This window comes from Takifugu rubripes, chromosome 13, assembly GCF_901000725.2.
Source record: "Takifugu rubripes chromosome 13, fTakRub1.2, whole genome shotgun sequence".
In the NCBI taxonomy this organism is placed as follows: Eukaryota; Metazoa; Chordata; class Actinopteri; order Tetraodontiformes; family Tetraodontidae; genus Takifugu; species Takifugu rubripes.
In genome coordinates, this window is record NC_042297.1 from 11892579 (window position 1) to 11910941 (window position 18363).

Genomic DNA, 18363 nt, shown 5'->3' on the forward strand with positions numbered 1-18363 from the left:
ATTATAAATAGGTATTCATAGTAATTGCGCTTATAACTGTACATGTTGTACATCCTCCCATCCACCAGGTGGCGATAGAGCGCACACAGTTTTGCTTGTGGAGACGAGCCACACCGGCGCAAAGATGGCGGCCTCATTAGTGCGGTTTGTCCGCGGGGGTCTTGGAAGGAGTATTAACGGTATAACGTCTAAATATTCCAATGGGAGGGCAGGCGATGCTTGTTGTTTACAGTTGCTTCGATGTAACTGCCCTTGCTTGCCGATGAATTCTTTTTTTTTCGTATTCAGCAGTCAGACGTCTCGGGTTTGACCTTCGAGCTAGCTAAAGCTAACATACCACAGCGATAGAGAATAGTTTGTTATTTCAGCAACATGCATGGAAAAAATGCCCATATTTAAGTAAAAATCTTTCGTTTGTACCATGCCCCGTCATTCATGTTTATTAGATATCAGTTGTGTAGATTCCCTTATGCAGAAACGTATATCTTATGCAAGGTTTTAAAGAACGGTCTTTCGATGTTCTCATAGTTGCAAGATCTTCGTGTGTACTCCAGCAGCACAAAAGACTGCAGAGCTCTACATCTGACACTCAACGTAAGTCCGCTTTAAGGTTTCCTTGGAGCACATTATTGAGATTGTTTGTGGTCCTTGACATATGTAATTATTTCTGCCTCTCTGACTTAGATATTGTCAACATATGACAAACCCACAAAGCGACCTAAATAATCTGCAGGGTTTTGGGGATGTTTATTTTGGTTGTCGTTGTAATAATGCTTTTCTGTATTCATATTTATTGTGACCACATAGACATTTACTAATATATTTATCTGTCCTTCCTGCAGCCACTGTCAGGCCCAAAGATGCTGTCATTCACAAACAGCTGGCTGCATTTGGGGAGTATGTTTCCGAAATGCTGCCAAAATATATCCAGCAGGTCCAGGTCCGTTCTCTTCACCCTCTTCTTGAATCAGAAAACCTCTAATCACTTTGAAGTTAATTTCAACTTTGTGGGTGTTCACAAGGCATTGACTCATTGTAAGATGGCCAGCTTATGAATCCATACTAACTGGTGGTTTGCAGGTGACCTGCTACGATGAGCTGGAGGTGATGATCCATCCTGATGGAGTCGTACCTGTTCTGACCTTCCTGAGGGACCATACCAATGCTCAGTTCAGGAACATGATTGATCTGACTGCTGTTGACATCCCAACACGCCAGAACCGCTTTGAGGTTCTCTTAAGCATACACAAACACACACATTGAAACAGGCTCATTGGGTTTTTTATATGTTATTAGAAGCCCCCTACAATCTGACTGAACCTTCAGGAGTCCTCAGAAGTCAGACGAGAATTGGTGCAGTGTGGTTGCAGCATTGACATTCCTGTCTGGGCTTTTATGTGTGCCGGTTTCTTTGGTGCAACTCCTGGCTCAATACAATGCTGATGTCAGTTACCATGGCAACAGTAGCAGCTCAAAGGGATACAGATTAGCTGTTTTTGTAAGATTGAATTATTAATGTAGAGACTGGGTTAATCTGTGTAAGATGTAAAGGAGCAGCTAGCATTTATTTCTAATGGTGTTCGTTGTTTCTTATTTTCTGATCATTTACAGATCGTTTACAACCTGCTGTCACTACGCTATAACTCTCGTATTCGTGTCAAGACCTACACGGATGAGCTGACACCCGTGGACTCGGCAGTCCCAGTCCACATTGCTGCCAACTGGTATGAGAGGGAGGTGAGTTTGAGCCTGCGCGGCCAGCTTGAGGTTGGTGTGTTTTAATTCTGTTTTGTTGAGATGAATTGAGTCTTTGTTTGTGCGTTCAGGTGTGGGACATGTTTGGTGTGTTCTTCGCTAACCATCCAGACCTGAGGCGCATCCTTACAGACTACGGGTTCGAAGGTCATCCCTTCAGGAAGGACTTCCCCCTCTCTGGATACGTAGAGGTGAGTTCTCTCAATCTGAGAATCTGATTACTTTCAGATTGATGTGAAAATGCTGGTGGTTAAAGAGAAGATACATTTTTTGCTCAGAAAATGCACAAATTTTCAGGTCATCACTAAATTTAGATCCAAGCCTTGAAGAGCTTTGATACTCGGTGTTGGGATGGAGATTTGTTGGCCAAAACAAACTTAAAAGAATGAACTTTTTACACTTTTTCTCTGTTAACTGAAGTCTCGTCTCTGTTACCTTCAGTAGTCTTTGATTTGAGCGAATGCTGGTCCTGTTTCTACAGGTGCGTTATGATGACGAGGTGAAGCGTGTGGTGGCTGAGCCCCTTGAGCTGTCGCAGGAGTTCAGGAAGTTTGATCTGAACACACCCTGGGAAGTTTTTCCAGCACATCGCGAGGCCAAAGAGGCTGCGCCCAAACTGGAGGCCGGCGAGACCCCCGAAAAAAAGTGATGTCATTACCATGTTCATGTCTGTTAGTCACCAGAACAACCACACCTGAAATATTTATGTAAATACAAATACTAATAAAATAACTTGAAAAAAAGATCTTCTGGATTCTTGGGTTTTGTAAATCTTTTAGCCTAAATTTGTGGATAAACCTGAACTTCATCAGAGTTTTATTCCAAACCAGATCAAGTTTCTGACCTGTTCATATATTGTGATGTTTTGTTTTTTGTTTTTTGTTTTTTTCTGTCCCACATTGAAGTTTGTCATCAGGGAAATAAATTGTACAATGTTTGAAGTCAAGAGGTTTGAGGAACAACTTATGAGGCAAAGTAAAATCCTACACCTGGAACCTTCAAAGAAGAGCACATTTAAAACTTTGGGATTAAAGAACAAAATTCCACTAAACTGGTTTTATATTTTCAATGTTACTTATATCGGAATATAAAAACCGATTCAGGCGTTTAATGACCCTCGATTCCTTACAAACAGATGGCGCTGTACCACCAATGTTTTAATTTTCAAAACATCTTTATTTCACATGTAAAAATTCTCAACAAAATAAGTTCTCGCCAGAATGCGTTTGAATATTTTGTGATTACGAGGAACAGAAAAGCTCATATTTGGTAGACTTATTTAAAGAGCCATATTTTTAACCAGGTGCACAACAATTTTTAATTCAGCAGAAACAAAGATGCACGGATCAGGAAAATCCACCACGTCAATAACAATAACTGCTATACGGATAATTCATTTAGTTAATTCATTTAAAGTAGCTGACAGGGACTGTGAAACTGTCTAAACAATTTTATTCTGTTACATGCATACATCACATAAATTCTTCACTTCTGCTCAGTTTCTCTTGTTTTATCTTTTACCCGGCCACTGGTTCCGTCTCCAGGCTCCAGCGATTCACTGAGGGTCTCACTTTGATGTGTTATTTTCTAATATGAGATGTGCTCACTGTAACATCTCATACTGTGAAAAACAAATTAGTGCTTCGCAGCCCTAAAATGGCTGCGTTTTAGAGGTCAGGCAGGACAGGCGGCTGTTGATGAGCAATGAGGAGCTGAAATGGAAGCGTATGAAGGTGTGAGACCATTTCCAAGATGCCAAAAAACACAGTCAACATCATCCTCACACTTCCAGTTTGAGAGCAACCAGCTGCACTTTAGTGCTTTAGTGTTTTTCTAGAATACTTTCCAAGTCTTAGTTTTCACACAGGCAGTAGCCTGAGAGCAACAATACTGTTCTGATCCCTTAAAACCTTTACTTTGAGAGGGGAACCGTGGCAGCTTTAGGACTTTCTCCGACCTTATTCTTGTGATTTGCAACTGTGTGGTTCCTGTCCAACCTGCTTTAGCTCAGCCTGATAACTCACAACACCACGCATAGGCAACGACAACAATAAGTTGTGTCGCAGCAGAAAGAGAACAGGAAGTGACGTCCATGAGAGCTGTGTTGGATCAATAATAGAGAAACATTTTCAGATGTATTGGGCACCTTCAGGCCTTTTTACCCAGCCTAAAGTTTAAGGACTCTTGTACTTGTGTTTCATTAAATGTTACAGAGGTAAAACTTGGTGCCAAACTACTTTTCTTACTTTTGGACTGGAGCAGAGGCTTTTACCTTTGGCTGGAAACAAGAGCATGAGAGTAAAACACCAGGATTCTGGGCTGCTAAAACCTGAGCCTTGAGGTGAAACAGGCTTAAAGTCAAGACTAACAAACGTGGAGTCCATACAGAACTGGATTTACAAATCTGTTGAACAAAAAAAAAAAAAAAACAGCAGCAAAATCAGTTGAACCTTCCATGTATAATAAGAGAATAATCATTTAAAACATAGTCCAATTGGTGGTACATAATGTTCCAAAAACCCGGTCAGCTTGCATCACTTAATTGCTGTTTATGAACTCCGATCTTTTCTTACTCTACAGCAATTTAGCCACAGAGAGGTCACGCTTCACATTCCTGTGCAGCTCTAACAGCATCATCTTTCTCCTGGTGGCGTGAAATTAAACAGCCATGCACGCTGAAGTGGCCCTGAAGGAGCGATCCAGTTCCCCCCACAGTGGTCGGCATCTGAGGAAATGAATCCTACGCCGTTGGAAATAGAAAAATCAAATTAAGGTCCCAAATCCCCGCTGGCCCATGAGCAGCATGTGGCCACCAGCTGGGGTGGAGGCACAGTCTGCACTCCTCAAAAGTTCATCTGTTCGATGCGCTCATCCTCCTCTTCCTCTGTGAATGTCAGGGTGAAAGCAAAAAAAATAAAAAAAGGGACAACTGACAGCGGACAACACTGCTCACTTATGGTTTTCACATGCCGCCAAAGACACGGAGAAAGTAGTGACATCGTCTGTACAAGCAGAAACATCAAGTCTTTGACGAGTATAACGAACACGGCCTTCAAGACAGCCAACAATACACAACTAAGATAACAGATTCCTCTTCTACTTTAGTTTCTTTTCCTGTAAGTGCCATGATTCAGCAGAGTGAATATCAGAGCTTCACAGAAGAGGAGCCAAACATCTTAATTATCTTCAGCAGTCATAAAATGAGCCCCCCCATCGCCACCACTGCAGGCAGGACTCAGAAGCGGTCGCCTCAAATATATCCTTCATACTCTTAATCGGGAGTTAATTTCAGATCGAGGGAGCGACATCGTGCTTGACAGCTGTACTCTTTTTGCTCCCGCGGTGCCGACTCCCACTTACAAACCTGCGGCACAAGTTAAATATGGTCATTTTAACATGTCGTTGCTTCACTTGTGGACCACGGCGATGCCTCGGCTGTCTGTCTCTGTGTGAGTCGAGTATGCTACATCTGAAAGAGGCGTAAAGCTGCCCGTCATTCTCGATAACATCTTCACTTGAATATAAAATACTTCAGTCATGCAGCAATGGGAGCGGGTGCAGCCGCACAAAACACAGAAGTACTGGGAGAGGACTCGTCGTTGTTGTTGAGATGCAAGTCTGGAGGACACAGAGGTGAGAAGGTAACCACGGAGTTTACATTATGGAATGAAATCTTTGAGTAGTTTGCATTTTTTTCCTCCTGGGAAGCCATTAGCTGGAAACTGAAGAGATGCTGCCAGTCTGAGATAAGGAATTCATTAGAACTAGAAACCCTTATAGAGCCATGATGCAATTCCATGTGGGAAACTGCTGTTGTGGTGGCCCAGAAACTTTCCTTTGCATGAATTCCTCCCACAGTCTCCAGCTCACGCGTCACAGCTAGGGTTTCTTGTCGGCATACGAGTGGTTAGTGGGAGCTGTGGGGAAGTCTGGATACACCAGGAAGCCAGTAAAAGTTATGTACTTGGCATGGTTGCTGTAGGCGCCAAAGCCATCCCTCTGGTGGGAGTAGAGCCAGACTGTGTCTCCAGGTTTCAGCGACAGCATCAAGCTCTGGCTCTGGAGAGCTTTCTCTCCCTGGCTGTCATCATAGATCATCGCCTGCACCTCCAGGTGGTTCTTCATCAGCTTGACGGAGAGCGTTTTCTGAGGCATCTTGCCCACATTGAAAGAGAAGTAATACGCGCCTGGAACGCGGCAGGTGAACATGCCCTCGGTCACGTTGAAGTCTTCCCCGATGTTGACAAATGCCGTGTCGAAGCTGACCGGTTGGTGATGCGGTAAGCCCACTTGGTCTACCCCCACAATGCTCTGGGTGCGTCCTACAGAGAAGGCAGACCTCTGGTCATCCTCATCACTGGCCTCCTCCTCTTCCTCCTCATCCTCTCTCTGGGCCAACACACCGTCCTCCACTGCGGCGTGCTCATTGGCCTTGTCATGGAGGATGCTGTCTTGCTGGGCAGGACGGCTGTGGCGGTGCTCAGTCTGGTAGCCAAAAACATCCGGGTAGATGAGGTAACCATTGAAGGTGGTGTAGTGGCCCGTGTTGCTGTAGAGGGCGTAGCGGGGGTCACCGTGAAGACGAAGCCAGATGGTGTCGCCAAAATCCAGCTGCAGCATGACGCTCTGGCTCTGCACCTAAAGGAGGAAGCAGATGTTTACTCAGACGCCTCCGTCCTTCTGCTTCACCACCCAAACTCAATGCTGGCGTCCGCCAGGAATCAGGCAGCTCTCTCCACAGGAAGATTTGCTCTTTCAGGTTAGAATGTTTTAGATGAGTAACTCTGAACCACTATCATCGCCGGGGAGATGAGATCAGGCACTGCTCGTTTAGCTGAGTTCAAACCATTAAAAACAGACGCTTTTAGCACGTTTCAGCAGTTTAAAAAAACTGTTTATCTTCATATTCTGACCAATATTTGATATCAAATGGGATTTCTGATGTCAACCTTTTATACTACATTACTAGAACACCTACAAGGACAATGACAGAGATTATTAAAAATAGATCAAATTTACAGTAAATTAAAATGAGGAGACTAGAACATTTATTTGTTTTAAACATTCAGTCTCTAAAACTATAAAGTGGGATTTTCCCCCTTTTTGCAATAATTTTGTTCACAATGTCAATGATTTATACTGAAATTCTGGCCTCTTAAATTTGGTTACTTTTAAAGGATTGACTGAAATTCCACATTTAAATAAAAATGCATCATAAACTCTGAAACTATTTTGATTCAGTCTTTAATTTAATCCCATGAAGACGAGGGCTTTGCCTAAAAAGCTTCAAAAACTGGACTTATTTTATCATGATTTGTTAGACCAGATGAATAACTTTAATCCCACCCAGCCGATCGTTAGATGACGAGTGCCACGTACCTTCCTCTCCTCTCCAGCATTCTCTTCATAGACAATGGCCTGCACTTCATTCCTGTTCTTCATCAGCATCACAGAGAGATCTTTGTGAGGGAACTTGCCCACAGTGAAGGAGAAGTAGTAGGCCCCGGGGATTCTGCAGCGAAACAAGCCAGCTTTGGGCTCAAAATCCCCTCCGATGTTGACATAGACGGTGTCAAAGGTCACCGTCATCTTGGGCCCACCCTCCATGCTGCTGGTACGCGCAACAGAGAAAGCCGAGCGCAGCTCCACATCATCCGGCAGGCGAGCGAAAGCCTGGGCCCCGCCTGCATGGCTCATACAAAGCAGGCCAATCAGAAGGCTCGCTGGGAACAGCATCATGTCTGCAGGAAAACAACATAAAACCACAACATTTGATCCAGCTTCCAGTTTTGAACTGCACCATGGGCAGAACAGAAGGAGCCACCTTTGGGCCTCTCTTTTGCTCTCCTGCTGGTGCAGGGATTTGAACCAGTAACCCTACAGTCATAATCGTCCCATGAAATGTGGTGTGTCCCAACACCTGATAAAGACCTGATCTGGAATCAAACCAACAACCTTCCTATCATGTGACCGTTTTAACTCTTATATTCCCTGATTTATTCAGTCATGAATCCAAGTGTTTTTCCCCAAACTTCTCCCATTTTCCTTTATTCCCCTGCTCATGATTCCTGATTAGCTCAACCTGACACCCCCTCCAGGCTTTCCCCCTCTCTATTTAGCGTTTGTTTGTTTCGTTGACTTTTATTTTCAATTTTTCACAAGTGGGTGTTTATTTCCTCTGGTGCTCCGATTCCGACCCGTGATAAAAATAAAATCTTACCTGTGAGTTTACCTTCTCTCATCAATGAATTGGCTCTGCTTTTTACTCACTTTCTCAGTGTGACACTCGCTTTAATCATAACCTGTGCACTTTCACATCAAAACTGATTTGTTTGATTAGGTTCACACAGGTGGATTACAGCCTGATGTTAAGGTTTAATTGTTGCGATTCACTGATGTTCTCTAATTATTTGATGTCCTCCAAGAGTTTGAAATTCAGAGCATCAAACATTTTGTGCAAGAAACCTTTATTTTATGGGTTCTGGATGGTAAAGCTTTGAGGATCTGCTGCTCAAGACTAGAAGTGGTTCAGAGAGGAGTAATCTCTGCTGAGATGTTTCCTTTTCATACCATCTGCATTTCTTTTCAGAAAAATGTCAAAGCTGATAGCTTTTTGTGGATTTTGTTTTTTTTGGGGGGGGGGGGGGGGGTATTTCCAGTTTTGCACCACGCTGCCAACATATACCTCTTCAGTCTTATACTGATCATGTGCCAGAGCTGAGAAAAGACCCATGAGGGAAACTGTCCTGATGTTGCCTTCAGGTACATGCTTGTGTGTCAGATTCCTCTGCGTTGTAAGCGGTGATTAAGTTGCCCGTGTGAATCACTGCTTATCGCAGTGTTTGCCGCCAGCAGCCTCCTCTTCATCAACACCAAACAATAAAACAGCCCAGCCAGCGTCTCCTGTGAGCTGCTGATGTTTCTGTTGTGTCTTTAAACTGTCGGCGGTGCTGCACGACTGCCAAAGCCTTGAAGATATTTACTGTTGGAACTGGCTCTTCACGCATGTTTATACTAAGGCGGCGTCTTTAAGTGAGAACTAATTATAGCAGGTTGTTTTTCTCCACTGGGGGCTCAGAGGCCCAAATGCTGGTTTTTGTGAGAATATTTCTCCCGTTACGGCAGAAGAAAGGAATTCTGCAACAAAGCCTGTTGCAGCAGTTCTCAGCAGCTTTTCCGTATTAATCTGTGTTTTTTTTTCTTGCTATGAAAGTTACGTTGGAAAGAAAAGTCAATCGACAATGCAGCACTTCCATTAGGCTTGTTCGTGTGGCGGCTGAGATGGGGTTGGTTTGTCTGCGTGATGGCAGCAGGTTTTAAATAGTCGCGTCGACAGGCGAGAGCTTCAGGTTCAAACGGCAATGAAAGAATAGATCTAACAAGCTTTTTCCGTAATGAGCACCCACGGGAGGTAAGCACAGGCGGCAGCAACGCCACCGAGCGAAATTAGTCCAGGCAAACATAGAAAAACAAGTTATGTGCAAGATTTGAATTTAAATGGAGTCTTTCTAAGGAAGCATCTTTCTCAGCAACATTAACACAATATTAACACAATAATACCCTGGTGTGAGCGCTGCCATCTTGAATTTGCAGCCAGGTAGTGGAAAAGCACAGGAAATCCCCCCCCCCCTGGAGTCCACACCTTTCCCCAGCTGCTGCTGGATGAGGCATTGCGTCATCAGCTACAGATGGAGCCCCCGTGATCTCATCTACTTGAAATGACTTTTAAATTCCTAAATGTTTTATGTCGCCCTCCTGATGCTGCAGCGGCAAACGAGTTTCAGTAATAGTAACAATGTGAGCGTTTGCATTTACAAACACACAGTTTATTCCTTAAAAATAGAACATCATACTTTCAGTTCTGACAAAATAGAAAAAAAGCTTCCGCTTCCTTTTAAAACAGATATAAGCTGATTATTTTTCAACATTTATGTAACCTACTAATGACAATTTTAGAAATGAGGTGAAAAGCGGCGACAAACTGCGATCTGAGAAACCTCGACAATTCCTCAGGAAACCTGTTCCACCAGAAGGTGGAGGGTGCTGCTAACGGAGGGGAGGGTGATAAGACGTAGGTCCCCACGTAGAAAGGTGCAGGATTAGACGTAAGACTTTCCAACATTGCAAAGATGTTTTCCATGCATGAACGTCTCATGAATCGGTGCAAATCCTCCTTGTTGTTGCTGAGGATTAACTGTTGCTTCAGCTGCCAGATGTCCAAACAAACGGACAGTTTGGGCAAACAACCCTAAGACGTGAATGCACGCAGCTCCCACTGATGAGGAATTAGACCCACATCTGAACACTGACGTACAGATTTGTTCCTCTTAAATCCCACTTAAGTTAACACAAGAATGAACTTAAACATAATTTAGACCAGAACTGCAAATCAATGCTTTGTTGATTGATCTTTAATTGTAATGAAGAGCAAGCTCAGAATCCACTTGTGTCATATTATATGATTATCCAAATCATCTAGCAGCCCCCACTCCCAATCCAGTTGCAGTTCTCATACAATCACAGCTGGATGCCAGAAGCCATTCCCTAAATCCCATCTTCTCCTTTTTTATGGTTCTGGGTTTCATCACAGTCCAACAGTGTGTAACAATGTCAAAGAGTTTCACAGGGGTGCCCAAATCTAGTCCTTGAGGACCACAGATGGGTCAGGTTTTCTGTCCTACCAGGCAGAAAACACTTGCTCCAAAGAACGTGGGATCCCAGGTTCAGACAAGGAAGCACTTCCTGCCTGGTAAAATCTATGGAATAAACCCACATGAGATTCCCACATGATTCCTTGATTAAGGGGCCATGCCTCAGTGACCCTGGTGGGACGATTCACTTGAAGTTAAATCCCCATGAATCTGCCAGGTAATGTCTGACGATGCTGAAAAGGGCTGAGATGTCTGAGGGAGGATAAGGTCTAAGCAGACTTGCTTTACAAATGTCCCGTCTCAGCCAAATCAAACAACCAACCAGTGCGCGAGCGTGTTACAGGTCCACTTCAGTAAAAATGAAATCACTTTTCTGTGATAATACAGGTCCATTATTGGCAATCTGAGGTGAATGTGGGGGGAGGGGCTTTAAACGTGAGGTATTGGAAATGTCTTGGCTTGTCTGGGCTTAATGCTAAAAACAGTTGCTCTGAAATCTCCAGGACCTTGATCCTAACAGTGCTTGACAGGCAGAATTTGAGCGTTTCAACTGAAACGGCTGACGCGCCTTTCAAAGAAAAAGAAAGAATCGACATATCTGCACACAACATCAGCTGTTTGTGTCCTCTGTTGTCAGCAGAAAAGCTCCTGTCTCCAAAAGGTCAGCAGGATTTCAAAACCAGCCTTATTTTTAGGTTGACCTTCATGATTTTTTTTTAATTAATTGTTTTTTTCCCTGCATTTCCCTTCAGCTGAACATCAAAAATGATATCTTACAGACCCCATCTTTAATCTGCTGTGACCAAATTAACCATCATCTCAGAGAATCTACGCCCATATTCCAGGTGGTGTTTGAGCTCTTGGCTGTATGTCTAAAAATAGAGGTTGGGGTTGGTTTCTCCCCCCTGGAGACAGATCAATAACTGATGATTGAGATGAGAGAGAGGAAATGGACAGGGGAAAAATGCAAAAATGGAAGAACCGTGTGGCAAAAGGAGGAACATGACCTGAGCTCCTGGTTACATTTTGTGATATGAATCAAGGTTGGCTTCAGGGCTGGAGTGGACTGAAATTGTCTAGATTCTGGGGTATTTGACGATGAAGTCGATGCAGAGTTCCAACAATATGTGTGTGTGCACGTGCTGAGATAGCTGAGGATCATTCCTCCCCTTCTTCTCTGAGAGCCTCCTCCTGCAGAGGAACATCTGCGGGTCTCAGGAGGAGGCTTAACCTTCACTCCTGCCACCATTTCACAGCTAAAACACAGGAGTTTGCTGTGTCCGCAGCAGCAGTGGGCTGGGTGGTTCAGGTGGAAGCTCGGTGGCGGATCAGCTCATTGTTTTGTTATCAACTGTTTGAGCAGCAACGAGCTAAGACACTGAGGCCATTTCTCAATTCACAGGTGCGGTTTTTGGAAGCATACTTGGGCAGCGACTGATGACAACTAAATGACTACAAAGAAATGACCCATGTCAAAAAAATCAAACAACAAAGGTCAAAGCACTAGCACTTTTGAAAAGTGCCTCATTCTACTTCCTGTGTGCTCCCGGTGTTGCCAAACAAACGAAAGCACTGAAATGTAAAACTTTATAGATTCCGGTGAGGAATTATTAGCGGTGTCTAAATGAAATTTCAGTTTCTTTGCTAACCCTGAACCACACTGGTCCTGCCAGGGTCGTCTGTGTCACTAATTGCATTTATTCTTGCTGTTTTCTTTACGGATGCGGAGTTATACTAAAACATTTAGATTTGATAAACGGCTCAAGTCAATGTTGATGTTGTCCAACGTGCTTCTTGTCCTTCCGGGCAAGCTCAATATCAAAGACACAAATCCCAGTTTACACACGGACACCGACACATGCGATGATTCATCTTTTGATTCATGAGCTCAGACAAACGTTCATTGTGAAGGGGCGGCTCAAGGCCAAGCCCTGCTCATCTCCTTACAACAAAAAAGGGGGAGGTTTGGAGGGCTGTGTGCGTGTGGGGGGGGAGTTCTCCCCTCCAAACAATAGATTCATCAGAGATATCTCCTCATCAAAACGTACAGCCTGCAGCAGATCTGGCAACAATTGATCAGCGCTGATTAAAGCAGGATTTGACGGCAGCGATTTCTTATTGAGATGCACATTTTCCCCTCTCCTGGTATCTACTGAGCTGTCAGATGGTATCATGAAAGCGATGCTTTCATTTTCAGACGGCGTTCATTTTAAACTGGAGCCGTGCAGCCCTCTTTCTTTCTTTTTTTCTTAGATGAGATGTATTTAATAATTTCGTAATAATAAAATATCAAGTACGAAGAGAAAGTTGCACCTTACAAGAGTTACAAGGAAAATTTTTCCATTTAGTCATATTTTAAATTCTTTGTTAAAACAAAAGAATATTGGTAATTGGTTCAATAAATGTTAATATAAGCTATTAAAGGCCTTTGAGTTGTGAAAATGGATGTTTGTAGGTAAATGAGTCGAATTACTGAGGAAATGTGATATGATGGGAGGTAAAATACATGTGAGAAAATAAAATAAACAACACAGACATAATAAACTCATCCTCTTGCTGCTGGTCTCAGCGCAGCAGCTCAATTCAAACCTGATCATAGGGACTCGGAGCTGCTGCTGTCTCCGGCTCTGCAGACAGAAGCAGTAAGCTGGACCTGGAGACATGAGCCCTCAGGGTGTGAATTCAGCTGGAACGCTTGATTGTCCAATAATATGCTCTTAACTTTGAGTTTTTCACTTTGGAAGAGATCTAAACTGCAGATCTGTGGACTAAACCCATAACACAGAAACGCAGATTCAATGTGCAAAAAGATTTTAAACCGAAAAAATCTACAAACCAAATTAAGAGAAGCTGCACTTTTCTTCTGTCAAATTCCTCCATGCAGCCATTTTCCTCATGCTTTTATCCTGAATTTCAACAATCTTCTGCATGACCTTGATCCATTTTGTTCATTGAAATTGTTTCGTAGCAACAGAGCATTGCCTGTTACCGGGCAGGTAAAGAGGCTGTTTGCTAATTCTTCACATTGGTGCGACCGTTCCTGACGTTTTGGGTGGAAATATTGAAATGTGACGATACTTTTAGTCCACTTAAATCAGCTTGGCTGCAGAGCCTCGTAGTTCACTCATGTACGTTCAAACCCCCGCAGCAGGTTCTTTCTGATCTATTGAGTGTTGCTACTTTGAGAGAGAAAGAAAATCAATACACGTTTTACCTGCTTCTGTCAGTGGCCGGTGTGACTGATTACAACCTGAAAACATCCCGAGGATTATTGTCCTCTGCACGGAGGCAGGCTGGTTCACCTCCTCCGATCAATTTCACACAAACACCAGGAGATCGATACTGCTTCCATCCACACGCACCATAAAATAGGTGCAAAACAGTACGGTCTCCATGATGCTGACGGAACTCTTCTGGCATTGTTTTGGCCCAGTCCTGTGAGCCATTCCAGGTTGATTTGCACTCATGAAATCTTCCCTCTTATGTCCTTCAACAGTGCAGAATCATCCCGGAGTTGGTGCTGCTGGGACTAGCACTGGTTCCAGTACTAGTCCCAGGAGAACACTACAAATCTGACAATAAAAGCCAGGTTTATATTGTTCTTTGTCGAGAACTCGCAATTATTTTGGTTTGGTTTGTCTTTTCAAAATAGAGGAAACAAAAACACATAGCTAACAAGCAACCCCCCCCGGCTGCCACAGACTGGAGACGGAGCGACCTGGTCACTCTGGACAGAAATCAAAGGGACTCGGGTGAGCTTTTATCTGGAGGCGCAGTGACAGACCCCTGCTGCTGCTCGCTCCCTCATTAGTTCCCCTTCCCTGCTCTTCCTCGCTCCCTGAGCAGCCTCTCATGCTCCAGACGCGTCGCCAACCTGTCAGCTGTCTGCCCGGCTGGAGACACAAGCCCAGCCAGGGGACCCGGAAGATGGAGAGCAGCACATGAAGAAGGAATACAAAAGAGTAGGCAAAGGGTTGAGACACGAGTCAGGACTGTCAGCTTCAGGAATCCCATCACATAGATGCTCAGTGGCCACCGGGACCTGCCGGAGAACATGTAGGGAGCTGGTGTCTGCTGCTCCTTATCTGTGTATTTACCAATATTCTGTGCTGAGCTGAACAAAAGAAGGTTTCAAATTAAACTTTGAAAGGAAAAAAAAACACTGCAGTAATTTTATCTGGCTCGGTGTCACAATGCAATTAAAGGAGTACATTTGGTACTGATGCTCCAACTGAACCATCTAAAAAAAGTTTTCCTATTGCTTTTTTGTGCTAAATTAAAAAAAAAAGTTAAGTGTTTTTCTTTTACAGATTTTTGCATCATCTGGGCTATTTTACAGAGGCCTGCTGTGATTGGTCTGGATAGGATCTCTGGAGATTCTCATGGTGCTTGAAGTTTGGGGACATCTCATCTGGGGACACGCAGAGAAGTCTGGCTGTCAGCATGACGTCTGCACAGTGAACTTCCAGGGAAAAATGTCAGACCAGAAGAGTTGTTTCTTTCGCACAAGAGTGAGCTGTTTATGGAGCCGCGAGTTTTCAGGATGTTGCTGGAGACGGATAAGAAGCAGCAACAGAGGGATTATGAGATGATGACTCCAAGACATCCTCGGCTGCAGCGCTGTCATGTTTCTCGGCTCAAGCTCCTTTTATGACACAGAATACACTGAAACCCAAGGTGTGAACTGGAATTTCAAAAATAGCACCACTTCAGAGCTCTCGCACTCGTGCAGTTTTCACTCAGCAGCTCTGCTCACGACACCTCGAAGCGCTCGTCCACGGTCGCTCGGCAATTGCAGGTTGTGTGTTTGTCCCGTGTGGGATGTTGTATTTTTAAGGTTTGCTGCTGTTGAAAAAATAAATTCTGGATGTTGCCTGCAGAGGTGTGATCAGGGCTATAAGCAGCCTACGTTCTGCTTTACACGAGCGCATTTTCAGCAACCTGACAGCAGGTTAGTCACAAAGTCGGCACCTAGTACTGGGCGGAACTTTTCTCAAATGTGTTGCTCTGCAGCGAAGTGTGGCACACAAAGATGGACATCCAAACGTCTACAAGCATCCAGGACTGAAAACAAAAGAACCTCAGGTGTTGCTGCAGCAATTTATTCTCAATTCTCAACAATGAAACTGTAATTCTATTACACACCAGGTTTTTTTTGGTCTAATTTTAACCTAAAAATTCAAATCCTGCAACGCGTATAATCCTCTAATCCTTCAGTGTGACAGCTCGTCTCTTGTGCTGTCTAATGTTAAAATAAAGTTAGTGAATCAGAATTGTTACGCAGGGAGGGATTCTTACATATTTATGATCTCAGTTGTAAGAAGAGCTCAGAATTCTCTCGAGGAGGAAGACTCCATCTAACAAGTAGAAAAACGTAGTCAGATTGTGACTGTGGTGGGCACATATATACATTTTATTTAAAGAGGATCTGGACCAGGAAAAACACTGTACAGTGGTCCAGCCCTCCTCCTCCTCCTCCTCCTCCTCCTCCTCCTCCTCATACACCACCTTAAAATCTTTCTGCTCCAGTTCCCTTTCATATTGACCGGCCTGTTAATCTGGTTTGGAGTCTGAAGATGAGTTTAATTTTGTTCTGGGTCGAGATGCAAATTTCCAGCATACGTGCAGCATAAGGGATGTGCAGGTGCTGCTGTTTCCTGATGAGCGTGGCTGCACAGATGTCCCCTTTATTAAATGACCCGGCCACAGATTGAAGAGCTTACGCTTGTGTGGAAAATCCATTCATTTGCCAGACATATAAGATACACCTGTCTACCCACAGTAACAGCCACACCGTGTACACAGACAAGACGAACGTTTAGTCTTGGATTCTTTTTTTAAATGTTTTTAAGAAGCTTTTGGGTCCAGGAAAATCCAGAATATCTATGGTCACGAAGCTGCTAGTATTCAGACAAATAGATAGTCAGACACGGGTGCTGAGTGCTCCTCACTGAGGTGTGAAATCCGTGTCGAACGGGCCAAATTAACTGGCTCAAAATGGACAGTTTCTGCATGTCGGGAGCTGCAGAATTCAATAAAAAGAGCAGAACACACATATACATCCTTGCACTTCTATCTTTGTGAGGACTTTTATAGGCGTAATGCATTTCCCAGCTCCTTACCCTAACCAGGACCATCACAATTACACACCTAACTCCATTTGTAACCTCAACGGACATGACCCTCAAACAGTCCTTTGAAGTTGTGGACCAGCCAAAATGCCCTCAATTCCCAAAAATGTCCTCATTTCAGTAGTAGAATGAATATTTTGGTACTCAGCAAGTACAAGAACACCTACATCTACACACACACACACACACACACACACACACACACACACACACACACACACACGCACACACACGCACACACACACACACACACACACACACACACACACAGAGTAGAAAAACATAAAGATAACAAGTCTTAGAGGTGTGTACTATGCAGCCTATCTCCTGCAGTAGCAGCAGCGTTAACACTGATGCAGATAAAGATCCGGAGTATCTGCAGACAAAAGGAGTCGACCTCCTGAGAGGAGCTCATGGGCTCATCTGCTGCTGCGGCACAAATAATGGAGGATAAACCACAGGACAGCTATACGTACCATCGGCAGCCGTCGGCAGTGTTTGCCAAAAGACTGAAGTGAGCACAGCTCAACCGCACGTAATGAAAAAAGGTGCAGGTTGTCAGTTTTCTCTCTGCTTGTGCAGCACACAGTCACATGATATTAACGCTCTGAATATATCACACTGTGTGCACCCCCCTCCCCCGCCGATGTAGAGGTATTGCTTCTTCGGGAGATCAGTGCCGATAAATAATGCATGCTGCTCACACGAGCCATAACTGCTAAAAGCACACACATGCACACACACACACACACACACACACACACACACACACACACACACAGAGACACACAAGCGCGCGCACGCAGATCGTTTCAGTTTTCTGAGTTTTGGTGGAGCTGCGGGCTGTCCTCCTCATGTGCCCTCAGGGCATGACAAGCCTCCTGAATGATGCCACGGTTCAGCCTGAGCAGCAAGTTGACACGTTCTCACCCGAGCGTCACGCTGGTGCGTTCAGACATCCAGAAGCCTCCCAGAGAGGTGAATAAGAGGAAGAGGAAGAAGTGTTGTCTTACCTGACTGTGGTGTGTGTGAGGTATCTTCTCTTCTGGTTGTGTGACGGCTGAGATGAAACTTCTGTCAACAGTAGCGCTGCTGGAAAATCCTCCCCTTCTTCCTCACTCCCTCTCCCTCTCCCTCTCCCTCTCCTGCTCCGTCTCTCCTCTCTCTCCGGCTGTCTGCCCACCCCCTCCGTTTCCCATATTGTTCTTTCCCACCAGCCTGCCCTTTTTTGCTCTTTTCCCCATCACTTGGTTGTTTTCTTTTCATTCATCAGCCTTGATCTTCTTCCATCAGCATCTTTCTTCAGTCTGCCACTTTCTTTGCGGGTGCATCACCCACAGGAGGTGCAGCCTGGATCACTAGAACAGACCTGTTAAAGCAATGAGCTTGCGTGATCGGTGGGGGCTTGAGGAACCAGAAAAAGCTTCTGTATACAACATCTGAGTCTGTATACTGCACCTGATTCAATGCTTAGACTTCTAGATGTATAAATTAAAGGTGGGCTGATATGAGCATGAGATAAAGATGTGGAGTTGACCACAGGCGGTGGGTAGACACCTCCAGCACCACCCAGAATCAGTCCTGATGGAGTGTACGCATCTCTAGTCAGCATTGGCTCCTTCATCTCTTTGTTTTTCTCTCCTTTATTGAGTCGACCGTTGTCATAGAAGAACACGTGAGGTGTTTTTAAAAAGAGCAGCCAGACTTTGTTCCTTCTGTGTTCCCTTCATTTTGCTGCCTTTAATTGGCAGTGTGTTGCACTGGAAAAGGTCAAACATCCGCCTGGCATTGGCCTGACGTATTCGGTGCGATCGGTTTCTGAGCGA

The 18363-nt window shown here is 44.3% G+C and overlaps 2 protein-coding genes across 2 annotated transcripts; one reads left to right on the forward strand and one right to left on the reverse strand.

Moving 5' to 3' along the window:
• Positions 1–27: 27 nt before the first annotated feature.
• Positions 28–2500, forward strand: ndufs3 (NADH:ubiquinone oxidoreductase core subunit S3). The gene is made up of 7 exons (XM_003969751.3): positions 28–179; positions 529–594; positions 843–940; positions 1081–1230; positions 1612–1737; positions 1827–1946; positions 2237–2500. The coding sequence occupies exons 1-7, from the start codon at positions 125–127 to the stop codon at positions 2402–2404; spliced, it is 783 nt and encodes a 260-aa protein (XP_003969800.2). The 5' UTR covers positions 28–124; the 3' UTR covers positions 2405–2500.
• Positions 2501–2913: 413 nt separating this feature from the next.
• On the reverse strand, positions 2914–17702 carry c1qtnf4 (C1q and TNF related 4). The gene is made up of 3 exons (XM_003969752.3): positions 17551–17702; positions 7135–7496; positions 2914–6393 (listed from the first exon to the last, which is right to left on the reverse strand). The coding sequence occupies exons 2-3, from the start codon at positions 7492–7494 to the stop codon at positions 5635–5637; spliced, it is 1119 nt and encodes a 372-aa protein (XP_003969801.3). The 5' UTR covers positions 7495–7496; positions 17551–17702; the 3' UTR covers positions 2914–5634.
• Positions 17703–18363: the final 661 nt, after the last annotated feature.